At 40.1% G+C, this 13,443-nt stretch overlaps 1 protein-coding gene across 2 annotated transcripts in view; it reads left to right on the top strand.

Moving 5' to 3' along the window:
• Positions 1–9,972, top strand: part of SPPL3 (signal peptide peptidase like 3) — a 64,068-nt gene extending 54,096 nt beyond the window's left edge. For both annotated transcript variants that reach the window (XM_077461484.1, XM_077461485.1), the window contains 6 exons: positions 726–838; positions 1,109–1,215; positions 6,594–6,757; positions 6,929–7,125; positions 7,364–7,473; positions 8,913–9,972. In XM_077461484.1, coding sequence (XP_077317610.1) covers positions 726–838; positions 1,109–1,215; positions 6,594–6,757; positions 6,929–7,125; positions 7,364–7,473; positions 8,913–8,984 — 763 coding nt within the window. In that variant the 3' untranslated portion in view covers positions 8,985–9,972. The remainder of the gene's footprint in view (positions 1–725; positions 839–1,108; positions 1,216–6,593; positions 6,758–6,928; positions 7,126–7,363; positions 7,474–8,912) is intronic.
• Positions 9,973–13,443: the final 3,471 nt, after the last annotated feature.

The raw sequence follows: 13,443 nt of genomic DNA, 5'->3' as shown, positions 1-13,443 counted from the left end.
CACCAGTACAAATAGAGTGCAGAATCTCGCATATGGGGACATAGGCTGGATTAGCCTCCATGTTTTATTGCTTTCTCAACCTTTGTACCCCAGAGGAGCCCTTGAAAAAAATGTTATGGCTTAAGGAACCTTGCTAAAGAGTTTAGCTACAGCTCAGAGTACAATTACATGATCTGTAAGTTGTACAAAGTCTAAGGAATTAGACATACTTGACTCCCAGCGCAGATCATTTTAGCAACCATGTGCTGCATACAAATTTTTCCATAGTGATCTTGACATAGAAAAAGAATGGATATAGTGAAAATTGGGGTGACCTCTAACATTAGTGGGCAGTGTAGATGTGACCTCTTTAGTGGCCAGTAGAAAATGCCCCCCCGGTATGGTGTAGGTGGCAGGTCTATTCATCACTGCTAACTGCTCAAAGAACCCCCCCCCCCTTTTTTTATAATTATTTTTTTTTTTGTGGGCACACCTTGTGATCAAACCAATACTTGTGCTAACTGTAGTACAGGATAGTTTTAATAAAGCTAAATAAAGAGCTACACATAGGCAGTTAAATTGTTGATGGACATCACCAATGACAGCTTTAACTACTTGTTGACAACGATCTCAGTGTGACTCTACTGATCTCAGTATGCTTGGTGTCTGCCAAAAGAAAAGCTATATTTCTCATTAAGTGACCTTATTTACTGTAGTTCTAAGTGTGTTGCTGTTTTTTCTTGTAGGATATCATTTGGGTGCTGCGGTCGGTTTACAGTTGCAGAACTGCTCTCCTTTTCACTCTCTGTAATGCTAGTTCTTATTTGGGTGCTGACAGGCCATTGGCTGCTCATGGATGGTAAGTAATAAACTTGGGCTACCAGACAGCCGATACCACACTGTACTTTTAGTTTTTTTGCAAATGTCTCAGAATTCTTCTTTACTGCCTAATGCAGTTCGAGGTAGGTTCTACATTTAGAAAGCATTACAGACCTGTTTTAAATCTACCTAATGTGTATAGTTTATATGTTTGTTGTGAAATGTTCGGTGACTACTAGCCTGCTCTGAAGTCGCTTTTTGGTTTTCTGGACATTGTATTTGTTGAACTGAAAATTGTCTGTTCTTTCAGCCCTTGCCATGGGACTCTGTGTGGCAATGATTGCCTTTGTTCGCCTGCCTAGCCTGAAAGTGTCCTGTCTGCTCCTTTCAGGGTTGCTTATATATGATGTATTTTGGGTGAGTAGAGATGATGCTATTTCTTGTACATCTAAAAGATTTTTTTTATAAAAGTACAGTGAGGGGGAAAAAGTATATTTGCTCCCCTGCTGATTTTGTACTTTTGTGTTTGCCTACTGACAATAAAATGATCAGTCTATAATTTTAATGGTAAGCTTATTTTAACAGCGAGAGACAGAATAACAAATATCCATAAAAATGCATTTCAAAAAAGTCATAAATTGAATTGCATTTTAATTTGTGAAATAAGTATTTGACCCCTTTGCAAAACATGACTTGGTACTTGGTGGAGAAACCTTTGTTGGCAATCACAAGGGTTCAGACGTTTCTTGTAGTTGGCCTCACCAAATTTGCACACATCTCAGGAAGGATTGTGTGCCACTTCTCTTTAATGACTTGGATAGGATCTGCAAAGTTCCAAGGCTTACATTTGGTAACTCAAACCTTTAGCTCCCGCCATATATTTTTGATGGGATTAAGGTCACTCCAGGACCTTAATGTGCTTCTTGTGCCATTCCTTTGTTGCCTTGGCTGTGTTTCGGGTCATTGTCATGCTGGAATAACAATCCACGATCCATTTTCAATGCCCTGGTTGAGGGAAGGAGGTTCTCGCCTAAGATTTTGACAGTACATTGCCCCGTCCATCATCCCTTTGATGCGGTGAAGTTGTCCTGTCCCCTTAGCAGTAAAGCACCCCCAAAGCATGATGTTTTTACCTCTGTTTGATGGTGGGGATAGTGTTCTTGGGGGTCATGGGCAGTATTCCTCCTCCCCCAAACACGTTGAGTTGATGCCAAAGAGCTTAAATTTTGGTTTCATCTGACCACAACACTTTCATCCAGTTCTTCTCTGAATCATTCAGATGTTCATTAGCAAACTTCAGACAGGCCTGTACATGTGCTTTCTTGAGCACAGGGACCTCGAAGGGCGCTGCTGGATTTCAGTCCTTCACGGCATAGTGTGTTGCCAATTGTTTTCTTGGTGACTATGATCCCAGCTGCCTTGAGATCATTGACTAGATTTTCCCGTGTAGTTCTGGGCTGATTCCTCACTGTTCTGGTGATCATTGAAACTGAGGTGAGATCTTGCATGGAGCCCCAGACCGAGGGAGATTAACCATTATTTTGTGTTTCTTCCATTTGTGAATAATCGCACCAACTGTTACCCTCTCACCAAGCTGCTTGGCGATTGTCTTGTAGCCCATTCCAGCCTTGTGCAGGTCTACAATCTTGTTTCGGACATCTTTGGACAGCTCTTTGGTCTTGGCCATGGTGGAGAGATTGAAATCTGTTTGCTTCTGTGGACAGGTGTCTTTTAAACGGGTAACAAGCTGAGATTAGGAACACTCCCTTTAAGAGTGCTCCTAATCTCAGCTTGTTGCCATTATAGAAGCTGAGATTAGGAGCTCAGCTTCTATAATGGCAACAAGCTGAGATTAGGAGCACTCAGCTTGTTGTCATTATAGAAGACACCTGGGAGTCAGAAATCTTGGTGATTGGGGGATCAAATACTTATTTCATTCATTAAAATGCAAATCAAATTAACTTTTTTTGAAATGTGGTTTTCTGGATATTTTTCTGTCTCGGTTAAAATAAACCTACCATTAAAATTATAGACCGATCGTTTTTGTCAGTGGGCGAACGTACAAAATCAGCAGGGGATCAAATACTTTTCCACCTCACTGTAATTATAGATCCATATTTACTATCTAATAATGCTTGTATTGTAGAGAGATTGTTTTTTAAAAATCTTAAAGTAGTGTATTTCAATATTCTTGTTTGGCCTGCTTAAAATATCTGCATTGTTGATAAATTAGTTTCAAACATAGAACTGCAACCCTGAGACCCCTTTCACACTGAGGCGGTTTTCAGGCATGTTTAGCTCTAGAAATAGCGCCTGAAAACCGCCTCCTATTCATTAATTTCAGTGTAACTTTTCACACTGGGGCGGTGCACATGTGGGACGTTAGGAAAAGTCCTGCAAGCGGCATTTTTGGGGCTGCTTGGGAACGCTGTATTTAGCACTTCCACAGTGCCCTGCCCATTGAAATGAATGGGCAGTGCTTCCAAAGCGTCGCACCACGGGCGCTTTTAACCCCTCCTTTGGGGTTAAAAGCTCCGATGGCGTCCGAAAAGTGCCGCTAAAACTAGTGGCGCTTTAGCACTGCTGCGGTCCCGGTTTGAAAGGAGTCTGAAAGTAGACTGTTTACACCCTCTTGTCCAGCTGCTGTCAGTTACCACTAGACTGAGCTGAAGGGTAGAGAATAGAACTGATCCTCCATCCCAATTCAAAAGGTCTTAAAGTGTGTGTTACCCCAGCATTTCAAATTCCTGATATGTGCCTGCTGTCCCATGTACTTGTACGAGAAAGCATCCTGTTCTCCCTCTACTGCTTCCTTTTTGGGAAATCCCTGGTGTTCTTGCTATTCCTTCTGCGTTCCTGTTAAAAACTGACCACACTAGGCAGGAGTGCTCACTGTGGTCAGTTCCCTAGCTGTGCTGAATGGACACGTGGTGCTGCAGCTCGGCTTGGGTGCCCCCATAGCAAGCTGCTTGCTGTGGGGGCACTCAACAGGAGGGAGGGCCAGAAGCCCAGAAAAGGCATCCAAGAAGAGGAGAATCCAGGATGCTTTGTGCAAATCCACTGCAACAGAAAAGGCAAGTATAAACCTATATTTGTTATCTTTAGACTTTACAATCCCTTTAAGCCTTCTCTATTGATGGGTGAGAGCAGCAGCTGCTGCAGAAGAAAACGGGAACAGGTTCGGAGAAATGCACATTTTTCAGTAAAATGGGAATTCCTTGCAATTTCCTTTTTCTGACAAGATGTGAGGACAAGAATTAGCATTGACCACACACTTATTTCTTTGTCACTGTAACTATAAAAATAACTTATATTGATCTTTAAGGGAAACAATAAAGGTTTTTGTCCCAACATTTTTTGTTTTTGTTTTTTTACATTTCAAGTCGAGTTTTTTATTTTTATCTCTGTGAAATCCTTTTTAATAAAATTAGCTTTGCTTGCTGGGCTGTCCGTTACAAGTTGCTCCACGTACAGTGCCTTGCAAAAGTATTCACACCCCCCCCTGGAATTTTTTCGTTTGTTTTGTTGCCTCACAACCTGGAATTAACATGGATTGTTTGAGGATTTGCATCATTTAATTTACAGAACATGCCCAAAATTTTGAAGCTTTTTATTTTTTTGTGAAGCAAACAACAAATATGACAAAACGGAAAAAGTCAATGTGCGCAACTATTCACCCGCTAAAGTCAATACTTTGTAGATCCACCTTTTGCGGCTATCACAGCTCCAAGTCGCTTTGGATAAGTCTCTATGAGCTTGCCACATCTTACCACTGGGATTTTTGCCAATTCCTCCTTGCAAAACTACTCCTTAAAGTTGGATGGTTTGCGCTTGTGAACAGTAATCTTTCAGTCTGACCACAGATTTTCTATTTGATTTAGGTCTGGGCTTTGACTAGGCCATTCCAGCACATTTACATGTTTCCCTTTAAATCACTCAAGCAGTGTGTTTTGAGGTCATTATCCTGCTGGAAGGTGAACCTCCATCCTAGCCTCAAATCACACACAGAGTGGTACAGGTTTTACTCAAGAATATCCCTGTATTTAGCACCATCCATCTTTTCCTCAACTCTGACCAGTTTCTCAGTCCTGACTACTGAAAAACATCCCCCACAGCAGAATGGCCTTCTTTGGGTGATGTGTTGGGTTTGCGCCAGACATAGTCCTTTTGTTTGATGGCCAAAAAAAAAGTTTACATTTTAGTCTCGTCAGACCAGAGCACCTTCCTCCATACATTGAGAGTTTCCCACATGCCTTTTCACAAACTCAAAACATGCCATTTTGTTTGCTGTACATAATGGCTTTCTTCTGGCCACTCTGCCATAAAGCCCAACTCTATGGACCTTACGACTTAGTGTTGTCCTATGTTAGCTATTCACTCCAGTCTCTGCTGTGGAACTCTGCAGCTCCTCCAGGGTTAACTTAGGTCTCTGTGCTGCCTCTCTGATTAATGCCCTCCTTGCCCAGTCCATGAGTTTTGGTGTGAGGCCGTCTCTTGGCAGGTTTGCTGTTGTGCCATGTTCTTTCCATTTGGTTATGATATATTTGATGGTACTCCTAGGGATCATCAAAGATTTGGATATTTTTTATAACCTAACCCTGACTTGTACTTCTCAACATTGTCCCTTACTTGTTTGGAGAGTACCTTGGTCTTCATGGCAGTGTTTGGTTAGTGGTGCCTCTTGCTTAGGTGTTGCAGCCTCTGGGGTCTTTCAAAAAGGTGTGTCTATGTAATAACAGATCACGTGACACTTGGATTGCACACAGGTGGACATCGTTGCACTAATTATGTGACTTCTGAAGGTAATTGGTTGCACCAGAGTATATTATGGGCTTCATAACAAAGGGGGTGAATACATACGCACATTCCAATTTTTTCTTTTATTTCTGGAAAATAGTTTTATGTATATTTTTCTAATTTTACTTCACCAACTTGTTAGTGGCGGCACAGTGGTGTAGTGGTTAGCACTCTCACATAGCAGTAAAAAGGGTCGCTGGTTTGAATCCCAACCACGGCACTACCTGCCTGGAGTTTGCATGTTCTCCCTGTGCCTGTGTGGGTTTCCTCCGGGTACTCCAGTTTCCTCCCACACTCCAAAGATATGCAGGTAGGTTAATTGGCTTCTGTCCAAAATTGGCCCTAGTATATGAACAGGGACCTTGGATTGTGGGCTCCTTGAGAGTAGGGACTGATGTGAGTGTGCGATGTACAGGGATAGGGACAATTGTAGACACTCAGGTTGAACTGGATGGACTGGGGTCTTTATTCAACCTTTGTAACTTAGACTGTTGTGTTCTGATCCATCACATATAATTCAGATTTTAAAAAAACTGAAAGGCTGTAATGTAACAAAATGGGTAAAAAGCCAAAGGAGGTGAATACTTTTGCAAGGCACTGTATGTATCTTTTGTTTGCTCCCTGCCACTCCAACTTGGCTTGGAGCTTACACAGAGCTGAGGAGACTTGCCTTCCCTGTCTGATAGCGCTGGGACTTTAAATGGTTTAATTCTGCACAGCAGAATTTTTTTTTGCCAGTGAGGTCTTACCTGTTCTCAGAGCAGAACTGGTAGACAAAGAATCCACACATGCATAGCTGTTTTTTTTTTTTTTTTTTGCTATTCTAACACAAAATGTTGAGTGTAACAGAATATAACACTTCAATCCTTATATAATACGTAGATGAAAGCTATCTGTTAGGGACCACATAAACGAGTGAAGAGAATATTTATGATCTAATGAATGTTAAGCGAATAGTTTTCTTGTCATGTTCTTATCGCTATGTATCTCCCATGCAGGTGTTCTTCTCTGCCTATATATTTAATAGCAACGTGATGGTCAAAGTGGCAACCCAGCCTGCTGACAATCCTCTGGATGTATTATCAAGGAAGCTTCATCTTGGTCCCAATGTTGGAAGAGATGTACCTCGGTTATCACTGCCAGGGAAATTAGTATTCCCTAGGTAAGTGTAAAATGACTGAACTTTGTATTGCTTCTAAGCTGTATATCTGGGCTTTTTGTAAACCAAGGCATGATGTGCTATCTCTTTAGCAAGTAAGTTTGGCTATAATGCTGTAAGCTTTTAATACTATCATTATTGTAAATTATATATATATATTCATGTTTTATGCAGCTCCACAGGAAGTCACTTCTCTATGCTTGGGATTGGAGACATTGTGATGCCAGGCCTACTTCTGTGCTTCGTTCTGCGTTATGATAATTACAAAAAACAGGCAACCGCTGACGCTTGTGGTGCACCAGGGGCCAATATTTCTGGGCGAATGCAGAGGGTCTCCTACTTCCATTGCACACTTATTGGGTACTTTGTGGGTAAGTAGGCAAATTCAGAGCAGAATGTATTGTGAACATGCAAAACCTACTGTTGTATTTTTGAAAGGTTTTTAACCAAACAAAATAATTATAGATGGTTTTCATAGGTACATATAATGTATGTAACACATATTGTATATCTATATACTATTCACATATTTTACAGATTCCTTCATTTATAGTGTTATTTCGGTAGCTGTAGTGGCTGCTCTAATGTAGATCTTATTTTTCTTAATAGGACTGTTAACGGCAACAGTGGCTTCACGCATTCACAGGGCAGCCCAGCCGGCTTTGCTGTATTTGGTTCCATTTACTTTATTACCGCTTCTCACTATGGCTTATTTAAAGGTAGGCATTCCATTTAATACCAATTTTTTTGTGTATTGTGATGGTCAGTTTAATATTTTACAAGCTAAATGCAATGAAAATATCTCTCCATGTTTTTATTTTTTATTTTTTTTATTTTTCCCTTGTGGTCTATTTACTTGTTTCAGAAATAATTTTGTATATAATCTATACTAAAAAAAAAAATAATGCTGTGAATTTTCTCCTAGAAAGACTTTTGGATTGTCCGATTTTTAATCCATAGTACATCTGACAGAAAAATGGCACGCACACCTGTTTATCGATTTTCCTTCTTAACCGCTTGTCTATTAAGGGGAGATTTTAAAATGTATCACACACAATAATTTTACATGTTTTTGAAAACTGAGGCCCTGTAGAATACATTGGTGGCCAGTAGTAGCTGGTAAACACATATTTTAAGTAAAAAATACACATAAATGAAATTTACTGCAAACGAACAAAATATACCAAACTTAAATACAAAGGATGGAATTGCGTAAACGCATATTAAAATTGTATTCACTGCTAAAATTACAAACTATGGCACCCAAAAATCTTCATAGATGACACTTTAAAAGTCTTCACAGGTTATCAGTTTAGAGTTTAGTGAATTCTGGCCCTAGAATTACACGCACTTGTGTGGTGCAATTTGTTTGCTTCCTGTGTATGCATTTGGGTATGTAAGGGGAGGCACTGAAATGGCCCCCTTTTTTATTTATTTTTTACATGTGCTTTTATATATTTTTTTTTTAATACTTTTTCTGCCATTTACCTTTAGTGCTATAACAGGGAAGCTAGCAAGACTCCTATGTGATAGTATGGGCAAGTGATTGGCCCTCTATATAGAGACTTCAGAAGTGTAATAGACCTCCCAATATCATCTCTGCTACACTTATAGTACAGACCAAAAGTTTGGACACACCTTCTCATTCAAAGAGTTTTCTTTATTTTCATGACTATGAAAATTGTAGACTGATCAACGGAATGCCAAGAGTGTGCGGAGCAGTAATCAAAGCAAAAGGTGGCTACTTTGAAGACCCTAGAATATAAGACCTATTTTCAGTTTCACACTTTTTTGTTCAGTATATAATTCCACATGTGTTAATTCATAGTTTTGATGCCTTCAGTGTGAATCTACAATTTTCATAGTCATGAAAATTAAAGAAAACTCTTTGAATGAGAAGGTGTCCAAACTTTTGGTCTGTACTGTTGATCAGCACCGTCTGGTGTTTCTTTTATGTATTTGTCTAGAGATTGTCTTCAGTCGGAGAAGCTGCAGCAAGTGTATAGGATGGAACAGAGTTAACCCCTATATGGACTTTTATAGGCTCTGATTCTTACATCTATGTATAAGCTATGCATTGCCTAGCCTGCATCCTACTTCTTGCGCCATTTTATTATTTCTCTGTTCTGTCCAGCTGACGTTATTTCTTGTTTTGTAGGGTGACTTGCGGCGAATGTGGTCAGAACCTTTCCATGCCAAGGCCAGCAGCTCACGCTTCCTCGAGGTATGATGGGAGCAGAGGACAAGAGGCCAAACTTGGCAGGATTTCTTCACTTTGGCTTTCTGTTCCCTGGATAAACTTAGTGTTTAACAGACACAGCTACAACTGAAAGACCTCAAATGAATGGAATTTGTGTAAAATAACAAATGAATAAACTTTTTTTGGCGAGTCAACCATGTGAGCTCCTAATCCCTCGAACAGGCCCTCAACATCGGACTCATTTCCTATAGGAAGAGCGGACTAGAATCGGGGTGGCAGTGGGATCATAAGGAAACCTGGAATCGTTCAGACTGGCCTGCTGGCAGCTCAAAGTAGCATGTGATGGTAAAGGCCTGTGAGCTATGGACTATTACAGCTTGTTGGAACCTGTGGGACCAGACCCCACGGGAGCAGTGCAGCCCTCTTACCAGCTCTCCTTCCTGTTCTTGTTTTTTAGTTTAATATCTTCTGTGGTGTGAAGTGACTTTTTAGATCTAAGCCAGTGTGTTACTCGCTATATATCCCATAGTCTATCGTATTTAATTCCATTTCTCCCGTTTCATGTTGCAGAGGGCAAGTCTAAGATGAGAGTGTATATGTGTGTATATATATGTATATATATATATATATATATATATATATATATATACATACACATTTTTAAATATTCACAGAGCAAGGCCAGATCAGGTCAGGCCGCCTCTGTTCTGTCGCATGTCCTGCACTTCATCTTTGGCTTTATATGACTAATCCATCCCAGCAAAGTGAAGCCTCAGTTCAAATCCACTGTATTGTGTGCTCGTTCTGATGTATTCATGGCCTGTTAAGTGACTGTATTTGGTTCTGATCAATGTAGTGACCTAGGGCAGTTGAAATGTTCCGAAACCCCTTGTCTTCATTTGTGCGCAGCCTTTTTAACGGTTTCCTCGGACTCTTGCATGTCAAAACTTGCTGCGCTCATCGCTCCCTCCATCAAAATAATGTTACCTTCCTGTAAATACATATTTTCTTTTTTCTATTTTTTTGTATTATAGTATTTTCATTTTGTCCTGTATTTCTGAACATCTCTTGTGTCTCCGTCCACTGTCGGAGAAGAAAAAAAAAATAATTTAAATAAGGTTCTGAATGCCTGTATTTCAGTCTCTGTGCATCATAAGAATTCTGCTCTGGTGTCATTTTAGGATCGGTGAGCTGCAAATGTGTAATCTGCGTTGTGTTCTAGAAACTGCAAGTTCATGTCAGGCAGTTTTGCTAGCTCCCTCTTTTGGGTAAATCAACCATTACATATTTCGGACAAAAACAAATTTAGAATTAGGATGACTTGGTCACAAAGTCATTAGTGGCTTAAAGTGGAACTTCACTCTCTCAATCAGCATTGATTATTTTCAATCCTTATTCTGACCAGCATTAGTAAATATGGAAGAAAAAAAAATAATTTCTTAAGTTTCTTGAGTTACTTCCTGGTTTCCAAGGCAAATTATATCCTCCCAGGAGGGGAGGAGAGATTTTCTCAGCTAAGCACACCCTCCTGCTTGCATGTCTGAGCTAAGGACAGATGGATTCCAGTAAGTAAATGCTACATGAATCATCTACCCTTGCTCCAGATGGCCACAACCAGAAATGCTAGTGGGTGTTTTTTTCAAAATGATTTTTCAGCAAATTAAAGCATGTAGACGTGGATGGGTGCGTTTGCTGTGAATATCAATATGTAAATTTTTCATTTTGTAGTGCTCAGATGCCAAATATTAAGCAATGCTCACAATTTATTTTTACTGTCGCATTAAAAAAAATGCAACCAGTAGTCTGCCCAATACTAGCATAGGAATCACTCAGATGTAATCTCTCAGATTAAACACGGTTAGCAACCACAGCCAATATTATGCTGGATACCAAGTCCAAGTCTCCGAAATCACAATGACAAGCTGCTTGAATCAAGGTGGCTATCTTCACCCAAAACCCCCAAAAAAGTCCTACTTTGCCTTTTGCAGCTAATAGACCGGAAAGACAATCTGTCCCTCATTACAGGTCCACAATCTTGGTAGCTTTCCCACCATCTCTCTGGTTCTTGAGACCTCGGTGCGCACTTGACCCTCCCGGATCGTGTCTCCCCCCCCCCCCCCCCCCCCCCAGCAGCAGCTCCTTTATCCAAACCAGTCTGCACTCCTAATGACTCTGTAATGCAGGGATATTGCAGTGTGTGTGGTCTGCATTTCTGTATGATTTTAAAGGAATAGCTTGTACCTCTCATACTGCATTCCTTTCCAATTCCGTTTTACGGGTGGATCACTTTTATATGTTCCTGTTTGTATCCAGAAAGCAGACTAGTACGTTGAAACTGCATTAAATATTAACACTAATATGATATCCCTGGAGGTGTCTGTAACATGATTTGGCATTGTTGAAAGATTGGTCAAAGCTGTAGAGAGACTGCAGTTCAATGTTTTTAAATGTAAAATAATGCATCTAGGGAAAAACTTCCGAGAGAGAGTACAACATTAGGGGTACAGTGTTGGCACTACAGACAAACTGTACTTCTTTCAGATAGCTAAATGAGCAAACAGTGTGAAAAGCAAATAGAATTCTAGGATGTATCACTAGAGGGATCACCAGCAGGAGGTTCTGATCCACCTGTATAGATCTTTAGTGAGACCTCATTTAGAATGTGTTCAGTTCTGGAGCCCTCACAAAAAAGATATATTGATAAGATGGAACGACCAGAGACTGGTAACAAATAATGAAAAGTTGAGGGCGACTTCAATAACTTAATATTTACAGTCTGGAGGAAAGAAGGGAAAGGGCAGACATGATTGAAACCTTTGTAAATACAACAAGGGGGTGAATAAGGTTCAGTAGGGGCTGTATTTTCAATATGTAACCAAAATCAAGAACAAGGGGACATGACCTCAAACTAGAGGAACGTTCAAAATGAATCTTGGAAAGTATTTTTACTAAAAGGGTAGTTGATGCTTGCAATAAACTTCCAGCAGAGGTGGTGAGCCAGTGAGCAGTAAATGGCTTCAAACATGCTTGGAACAAATCTAGCTCTATAGTTGGACAAAAAAAGTTAACAAATACAAACCCTACATATAAAAAAAACTCTCGATGGACTATTCAGGCTTCTTTTTTTTTTTTTTTTTCCTGCTGTCCCTTTTTCTCTGCTTCTATATTACCAATTGAGGCACTCGTGCAAAAGGAGTATGATTCTACTCAGAAGAACCAAATTGGTCCACTGTATCTACTTCATTTGTTGTGGAACCAGCTAATAACTTGTTAAATCATTCTACCAGCAGTACCATTACAAAACATTGTAATTGTCTGACATACTCCCAAGGTGTGCCCACAATGACACCCCCGCCCTCTTATATTACTCTACCCAAACACCGATTGCACTAGTCAGCAACTATAAGAGTTGTGTTACTAAATGACTCGGTCATGTGTGGATTACCAGAACTTCGATAAAGTAAATGGTAGAGGGTCATTTTAATAATACTCTGAGCTTAATCTTGAATATTCCACTTCATTAAGCAGCTGAACCTCCTTTTTAATGTGTTTTGCATGGTCAGGCTCAAAGTACCTGAACTAATGTACTGCCACAATACACAAATCTATCAATCCAAGCTGTTTCTTCATGGTATGATTCACAGTGGTGGGTGGTTAAAAAAAAAAAAAAAATGGTGCTTAAAATGGTGGTTTTGCTGCCCACCTAAAATATGCATGCAGCTGTTTGAGCTTGTACATGTGTGGTGGTTAATGTTCGACCCCCTTTGTAGCATTTGATGGGCAATACTGCCGCGACAATTCATCCCCTTTTGGCTGTCAAAAAAAAAATGGCCATTCAGGAGGCAGCAGTATCTGCAGCACTATGAAAAGTGATTGCTTTTCATAGGGGCAGCATTGGATGTCACCTGTTTAAACGTTACTGGCATGTGTCAATGTGAGTCACATTGTGTGCTCCTAGAACACTATCCATATCTACAAAGTCCCTTCAGTCTGTTGTTTTACAAAGCCTTGGGTAAGTGGAACTGCCACCTGCACACCATAGAGAATCTATGGAGGGCTTGGCAGGCTTAATTACTACTCATTTTGAGATAATTTGAGCAATGACCCTCCAGCCTGGCCCTCAAAGTCACTAACTGTATTATCAGCTTGGGACACAAGTGTATTAACCACTTTCAGACCGGACCATTTTGCTGGTAAATGACCAGAGGTCTTTTTACACTTTGGCACTGCGCTGCTTTAACTGGTAATTGCGCGGTCATGCAATGTTGTACCCAAACAAAATTTGCGTCCTTTTCTTCCCACAAATAGAGCTTTCTTTTGATGGTATTTGATTGCCTCTGCGATTTTTATTTTTTGCGATATAAACGTAAAAAGACCGCAAATTTTGAAAAAAAATGATATTTTCTACTTTTTGTTATTAGAAAAATCCAATAAACTCAATTTTAGTCATACATTTAGGCCAAAATGTATTCAGCCACATGTCTTTGGT

Source organism: Lithobates pipiens, unplaced genomic scaffold (assembly GCF_037356315.1).
Source record: "Lithobates pipiens isolate NorthernLeopardFrog02 unplaced genomic scaffold, aLitPip1_a1.2 Scaffold_3, whole genome shotgun sequence".
Taxonomy (NCBI): domain Eukaryota; kingdom Metazoa; phylum Chordata; class Amphibia; order Anura; family Ranidae; genus Lithobates; species Lithobates pipiens.
Note: the sequence above shows the minus strand (reverse complement) of the source record. Positions and strands in the feature narration are given on the sequence as shown.